The sequence below is a fragment of the Sardina pilchardus genome, chromosome 9, assembly GCF_963854185.1.
Source record: "Sardina pilchardus chromosome 9, fSarPil1.1, whole genome shotgun sequence".
In the NCBI taxonomy this organism is placed as follows: Eukaryota; Metazoa; Chordata; class Actinopteri; order Clupeiformes; family Clupeidae; genus Sardina; species Sardina pilchardus.
This window is the reverse complement of record NC_085002.1, coordinates 28,025,563-28,033,291: the sequence shown is the minus strand read 5'-3', so window position 1 is coordinate 28,033,291 and position 7,729 is coordinate 28,025,563. Positions and strand designations below refer to the sequence as shown.

The window sequence follows — 7,729 nt, the reverse complement described above, 5'->3', positions numbered from 1 at the left end:
ATTAAACATGAATCTGTGCTACGGTACATGTGCTCTTTTTGATCAACTCACTTCATGCTCCTGGAGAGGAGAGCTTTAACAAGCAATTTAAAAGAAAAAAGAATAATCTATTGCTCCTACCTCATATTTCTGTCGTGTGTGCTTGTACTGAAGCTCAAAGCTCTCAGACTCCAGTTGGTGCATCCACTGCCACAGCTCTTTGGCCTTCTCTCTGTGATTCAATAGCACATGCAGGTCACTGCGGAGCTCCTAAAAGCTAATCATGCTAGCAGGGGACACTAGTGAAGCCAATCACTGTAGCTATTTAGTCTGCAGTTGTATGGAGAAAAGTGAATGAACCCATTTAATGTTTATTTTCAAGGAAGTTATAGCATAGTTAGAGTTATAGTTATGGACTTTATGTTATGCATGTGTGATGTTCAGTACTGTTATCATGTTCAATCAAATTACTGTACTTCATGGGAAATCTTGAACAAATACAAACAAATATCACAAATATCTATTTAGATCAGTGGTTGTCACAATGAGTTTTCACAATGAGTACCACCTCAGAAAGCAATTGACTCTCCCAGCACCACTATTATGACTGGCATTGAAATACAGCAGCGTAAGCCAATTTAAATATATTTTACAATGCACATACTGTTTTGCATTGTTTTGTTTTGTTTTCCAAGAAAGATACAAAATAGTTTAAATGTAAAGATTTTTCATTATATATACAGTATGTTTATATAATTTGAAGTGATTATTTTGTCTTCATGAAATAAAGCATCTTGGAGACTCCCCGAGTACCACAACAGAGAGTCCGCTTACCTCCAGTGGTACCCGTACTACAGTTTGAGAACAACTGATAAAGATCATCTCACATAACCGCAACAGAAGTGCCATTCACCTGAGTTTATCCTCATTCAGTTGAGCGATGTTCAACTCTTTGCGTCGATCGCTGAGAATCTTCTTCTTCTTCTCTCTCTCGGTCTGCTTTTTTGGCCCGCTGCGCCTCTCCTAGTAGCACAGTCACGATGGAAAACCATTTCACACAGAAAGATGAAGCGCTATTTGTTGTCTTCTACGTTGCCCTACGGTACAGGGCAGCTACACCAGGCACACAACTGAAGCGTTCCATTCGCCATGTGTAAAATCCATTTTAGAACACTGTCTACTTTTTTTCAAATGCACGCCACTGTCGCGTCTGGTGTAGTTAGTTCCATTGATTATAGTGATTATTAACTGCTGCAGCATACGTGCCTGGTGCAGCACCCCTGCTACAGTACACATTTGAGTATGATGCAGTATACCTTCAGCAGGTATCTAGTCCCTCCTAAAGGCCGACTCATCCTAGTCTCACCTTATGGGTTGGTCATCCTTACCTTCAGTGTGTGTACAGTGTGCAGTAAGAAGAGAAGGCAATAATAGCCGCACCATTAGGTGAAACTGGGACAGATCAACCTGAGCGTTACTAGTAGTAACATCAACCTGGGGTGCCTTTCCCAAAACCATAGTTGCTAACCTGTTAGCAACTCAGCTGGTTGGCAATGGGAAATTGCATTGCAACTAACAAACTTGCTAACTTGGTTAGCAACTATGGTATGGGAAAGGCACCCCTGAATATTCCTACTAGTAACATTGAGGTTGATTTGTCCTAGTCACACCTAATGGAGCAGCCATTACTACCTTCTGCATGTATCCAGTCACGTGGAGACTAGTCAGGACCCTCTTTTTCTTGGCGTCGTCGTCGGCTTTCTTCTTCGCTTCCTCCTCCTCTTTACGCGCCTTCTCCTCCTGTTAAACACACAGCAGATCATAGATCGTCATCCTGTTCCACACCCAGCGCACAGAGAACAGTACATGTGTGTGCGTGTGTGTGTGTGTGTGTGCGTGTGTATGTGTGTGTGTATGTGTGTGTGTGTGTGTGTGTGTGTGTTGCACTCACAGCTTGTTTGTTCTGGCGTTCTTTCTCCTTCTCTGCCCGGATGCGTAACTGTTCTGCTCGCTCAGCCCTGCGTTTCTCCTGCACAGGACAGAGAGCAGCTGAGTGTGTGTGTGTGTGTGTGTGTGTGATCTGTGCAAGCTCAGGGCCAGATACAGAGAGCAGCTGAATGTGTGTGTGTGTGTGTGGGATCTGGAAAAGACCAGGGCTAGAGGCAGCCGCTCTGGGTCATAGAGGCTACAGATGCTCTGACCAAATCAGATGGTGACCGCGGGAGAACACCAGCGGACTTACAATGCGTTCGGTGAGGCCTATAAGCTCCTCCTCCTCTTTCTTGCGGTTCTCAAAGTGGGCTTCAATCAGACTCTGCAGCTCGGTCAGGTCTTTCTCCATGCGCTTCCGATGGATGTCCTGCAGCATGGAGGGAGAAAGGCAGATCAGAAAGAGTTATTGTGTGGCCCCAGCCGTGGCGCGACTGGCTGGGGCACCTGCACCGCACGCCGGCGACCCAGGTTCGATTCCCGCCCCGTGGTCCTTTCCGGATCCCACCCCAACGCTCTCTCCCACTCACTTCCTGTCTCTCTCTACTGTCCTATCATTAAAGGCATAAAAAAAAGCCCAAAAAATATACTTAAAAAAAAAAAAAAGAAAGAGTTATTGTGTGCACATCCCACCTTTTGGGTGCAGGACAAATGAAACAGTAAGAACATAGTGTCCGCAATACTGCTTTGAGCTCCCACATCTTATGTTAAAAAAACTAGTGCAGTGCCCGTACAAGAGTGGCGAGTATGTAGAATCAGGCCCGTGCAGTTAGTAGTACTTTTTACTCACTTTTTACTCACTTTACACAATATTAGACACATTACATAATGGTGCGTTTTTGCTAAAGCTAACCGCATGGCCATGCCAAAGACCATGCCATACACCATGCCAGTGCTATTAACTTGGAAGTGATGTTTGAATGAATGTTATGCCCATAGCCGATGTCCAGATAGAGTCAAGAGCGGCTGTTTAAATGCAAATTTTAACAGAATGTTACGGACGTTTGTGTCAGCATATTGTTGCAAGATTAGCAACCTGATCATGCAACTATGGAACATTACGTTAGCCTACTTTAACAGCCTGCTTACCAACATGGGTGCATGTGTGTCGGACTCAGCATGTTTATCCAAGATCAACAATCTTGAAATGGTCCAGATCAACAATCTTGAAATGGTCCAATGTTTAAGTGAGACATCGTAATTTCCATGAATGACAACTCGTTTGTCAGCTAAATGGGCTTTTTTGTTTCTATGTTGGAGTAAGTGAGCGTGAGAAGGGGCGTGGCTAGAGTGCGGAGAGTGGTAGAATTGTGGGATTGCGGTAGAGTTGTATTTTGCTTAATTTAACGATATCTTTGTCATTTGTTGTCCAAAAATTACAAAACTTTCCACTGCACTCACGCATGTCATTAGCATTACATGTGTCAAATTTGAGGTCAGCCGGATGAGTGGTTCGAGAGTTATGTGTGGAACACACAGAGTGACACACAGACAGACGTTCCTTGCATTACAGTTTTTCTCAAATGCTAAAACACAAAAGCCAATCCTCTAAACCAAATGACCAGTTGCCTAAACACATTTACTAAATCTAGCCTCAATTTTTCAATACCATAAACACATTTCACATGAAGACACAATTCACAAAACACAATCCTCCGTTCTCATAAATCTAAGCCCATTTTTCCTTGCTAAAACACATGTTGCAAAACATATTCTCAAATGAAAGCTCATGTGTCACAGTCAGCAATAACTGAACACAATGAACACACCTGGCGTCATTCATTACACACAACGACTCAAAAATGAAGACACTTGTTGCTAATGCGCACAGTGACTGTGGTGTGTGTGTGTGTGTGTATGGTGGTGTGAATGAAGAAAATAAAAGAACTTCACACCCAATCACATTTTCTGTTGTGTACTGTTGTGTGCAATAGATTCTGTTTTTTAGCATTGAGTTGTGTTACAGTAGTGTACTTGGAGAATTTTCTGTACTCTTCATATGAAACTCACAACTCTAAATGAAGAGCTCTTCTCCAAAACGCTATAAATCCATTTTATAGACATTACTGTAAGGCTGGGGTTATACTTGATGTTAGACCAAGCGTAAGCGTATGCGCTCGTGTGCGACCTGCTGTGTCCTGTGTACAGACTCACGAACTGGAGGTCTTCACTAGGGGGAGACTATAGTAACATCAGATGTGGATGTGGCCATGTGCCATTGTTTACTCTCATGATTGCCCCCAGCTTCGATGTCGATAATGCATCTTGCAGTCACCTTTTTTTGGAGTGATCGCCCCCTACTTTCTTATCAGTATTGCATCTCGCGGACGCGTCATGTTCGGTTGCGACGACGTGCACGACCGACGCACCAAACGACCGCAAAATACGCGAGGCAGCCATGATACGAACACGAACACGTTGTCTGCAGCAAGTCTAAACCTGCCTTACCGTGACAAATCATGTTGCTGTATTTACAGTAATTGTGTGTTTCAGGTAATAAAAATGCAGTTGTTTTGTTTTTTATTGAGTAAAGATAAATTACTGTAACTAAACATAACTCAATACAATTTCACTGAGATTACTTGAAAAACAAAATGTAAAAAATATATTTATGAAAATTCATCAGTAAAATGGTGGATATAGCGTTTTGGAAAAAAGCTCTTCAAATGCCTAATCCTCTGCAGAGATCTAAGAAGATCCGTTTCTCTAAAGTTTTTAAAATTGGCATGCATTGGCAGTTATGAAACAAAGAACCTTCTCACAAATTGAGTATTGTGTTTTCAATTGTTTTTCTTTAGTGTGTAATGATGTTTATAGTGTTTACATTTTTGAAAGCTTCAAGCTGCTCTTTTGGTGTGAAAGTTTGAGTTTTGAAGTGAGAAGGTGTGGTTGTGCTTATTTAGCTTTAGAAAAGGGTATTGTGTTTAGACATTGGGGAACATGGAGGAAACGTTTGTGAAATGTGTTTTAGCATTTGAGAAAAACTGTAATAGATATAGATAGATAGATACAGTAGATAAGCAAATAATAATAGATAAGCAACGTTTCGACCCTACTGGGTCTTCTTCAGGCTTTTGCTTTTATGATTTCACACCAGTGCAATCTACTCCAGTACCTATCAACAGTTGTTTGTTTCTTTTTGCAAACATGCTTCTGCACATGTGTGCTGTTTAGTGAAAGTTGGGTCGCTAAGTTGTCTCACTTACATCAAAGTCGACTTTCTCTCCGTCTGGAATCTTTGGTGGAATTAGAGGACACGTGAAGGATGGCCTGAGATGGAGAGAGTGAGAGTGTCAGAGGAAGAGAGAGAGAGAGAGAGAGGGAGGGAAAGTGACAGAGGGAGAGAGAGGGGGAGAGGGAGGGGGAGGGAAAGTGACAGAGGGAGAGAGAGAGAGGGAGAGAAAGTGACAGAGGGAGGAGAGGGAGAGAGAGAAAGAGGGAGGGAGAGGAAAGAGGTTGAGAGTGACAAAGGGAGAGGTATAGAGAGAGAAAGAGAGAGGGAGGGAGATAGAGGGAGGAAGAGAGAGAGACAGAGAGATAGAAAGCTTGTCTGTATCCAGGTGTGTTGTGGGTGACTCAGCTCTGATGGGAAAAGCACAGCTCACAGCTCACATGCTGAGCCTTGACTCATACGCTTACTTGGGTTTCGGCTTGGCCTCCTCAGCTGCTCACACACACATCAAACACACACACACACACACACACACACACACACACACACACACACACACACACACACACACACACACACACACACAGAGAGAGAGGTCGAGTTAGGACATCAGACTTGTACGATACTATGGGCATGTAAAGCACAAATCATTCAATAAATCAATAAACCGCATGACTTCAATTCTACGTTATAAAATGTAAGTGTGAGAGAAATACCTTCGTCTTCCTGTTCTCCCGCCGGCTCTAAAATATTCAATAGAAACACAGTGAGTGTGTGTCAGTTATGCCGCCTCTCTGATAGTGGTCATCAAGACTGGTCTTGTCTGGTAATTGCTTTACATCTTGTAATACTCAACAGAATCATCTAGAATTAGCTGGATTTTGAGTAAACAAAAGAAATCTTGTTACTCGGTCTGATATGACTACGAGGCATTCACGGTATGATCGTAAAAGTCTGTCTCATGTCTGGGCAGATGAGCGCTGAGTTTTCACGAGGGAACCGACACAGAGCCTGAAACTTCAGCAGCTACTGTAGGCCTCCGAGGAGACGGCAATCTGGCAGAGCTGGTGCAACAGGGCGCCCGCATGCTCAGCTCAAGGAGCGGCCCGCTAACGCAGATCCCCGCTATCTGACCCCTCCATCTCCACATGCCAGGCCTCAGGTGAGCTATTACATAACAGGAGATAAGGGTCTAAAACAATGCTGCGCAGCGCCAAGCTTTGCTTGGCTCTTCTCGGCTCTGCTTGTATTCTGACAGCATCGAATCAATTGTATTGATTTATGAAGTGCTATTTACAACCAGTGCCATGTCTCAAGAGCCTAAGGTCTGAATTTGCATTGTGCTATGATGAAGACATTATCGTCATGTCTCTAACTAAAGCAGTCTACTGCAGGGATTCCCAAACTGTGGTGTGTTTGTGTACCAGCGGTGGTATGCGAGATGAAAAGGTCAACGTCAGAAAGGTGTTCAAAATGACATCTTTAAAATCTTAAGCCTATGTTCTCTTTGTTCTTTGTGTTTCATATTGTTATTCTTCACACTGTTTTTTTTTAGCTTGAGAGCTCATAGACCAGTTGCACATTTTGATTTTGTTATTTGCCATCTTGTAGGGCGGCTAATTAAATATGATGCCTGGAATGCGTCAGTAGAATGCGTCATGTTTTTATGTGTCTGACGGTGGGGGGTTCGCGAGCAAAGTCAGGATATTGGTGGTGGTGGTATGCAGGGAAAAAAAAAGTTTGGGAACCGCTGGTCACAATCACCTCTTGGATCCATGGTCATTTGAAAACACGGACATGGCACTGATCTCATTCCTGTGTGATACATCTTTAAAATCATGCCCCCAGAGTGTAGCAATGTATAGTACTGCTATTGTTTTTTTTTTCCCAACAGTACTCCTTGAGAAACAGAGATCTACCAATATGTGAAAAATAGCCGGAGTTCTCGAGTCTACTCTGTAGTAACTGCAGCAAGACATGGATGGAAGTGTTCTGTTGACTTCAAGGCAGCACTGTCACAGACGACTTCAAGGCACCTAACCCTAACCCTAACCCTAACCCCAGTGCTGCCTTGAAGTTGATGGTTATAGGGGCCAAAATACCATATAACAAAGATGGAGAAAGAGAACTAAGTTGTGATAACATACAACAATAAAATAAAATAAAATAAAATAAAATAAAATAGAAAATAAATAAATGGGGGAAAAAAAATCTGGGACCAACCTTTTTATGGGAACACACCTTCAAATTATATCTCCACCCTTTCCTGTATTGTCACTAAGACATGTCTATGAAAAGACATGCCTTTAGAGCTTAGAGCTAGCCTAGCGTCCATGTGCAGGACTACATAATAATAAGATGGAAATAATTACAAGATGCATTCTGAGTGGGTGCAATCGGGCATGTCATGGCCTGGTCTCCCCTGACGATCCCAGCATCTCCCTAGACTGCCCCAATAGACACATCAACACAAACCATTCCTTAAAAACTAACCTACTGTAACAAGTCCAACTCAAGTGTGTGTGTGTGTGTGTGTGTGTGTGTGTGTGTGTGTGTGTGTGTGTGTGTGTGTGTGTGTGTGACTGTGTG

At 43.0% G+C, this 7,729-nt stretch overlaps 1 protein-coding gene across 1 annotated transcript in view; it reads right to left on the bottom strand.

The window, feature by feature from the left end:
• Positions 1 to 6,917, bottom strand: part of LOC134092687 (troponin T, cardiac muscle isoforms-like) — an 11,537-nt gene extending 4,620 nt beyond the window's left edge. Inside the window, exons 1-9 of the mRNA XM_062545714.1 lie at positions 6,905 to 6,917; positions 5,857 to 5,883; positions 5,608 to 5,632; positions 5,175 to 5,238; positions 2,222 to 2,338; positions 1,931 to 2,008; positions 1,672 to 1,779; positions 893 to 1,002; positions 121 to 211 (exon numbers count right to left, since the gene is read on the bottom strand). Coding sequence (XP_062401698.1) covers positions 121 to 211; positions 893 to 1,002; positions 1,672 to 1,779; positions 1,931 to 2,008; positions 2,222 to 2,338; positions 5,175 to 5,238; positions 5,608 to 5,632; positions 5,857 to 5,883; positions 6,905 to 6,917 — 633 coding nt within the window. The remainder of the gene's footprint in view (positions 1 to 120; positions 212 to 892; positions 1,003 to 1,671; positions 1,780 to 1,930; positions 2,009 to 2,221; positions 2,339 to 5,174; positions 5,239 to 5,607; positions 5,633 to 5,856; positions 5,884 to 6,904) is intronic.
• Positions 6,918 to 7,729: the final 812 nt, after the last annotated feature.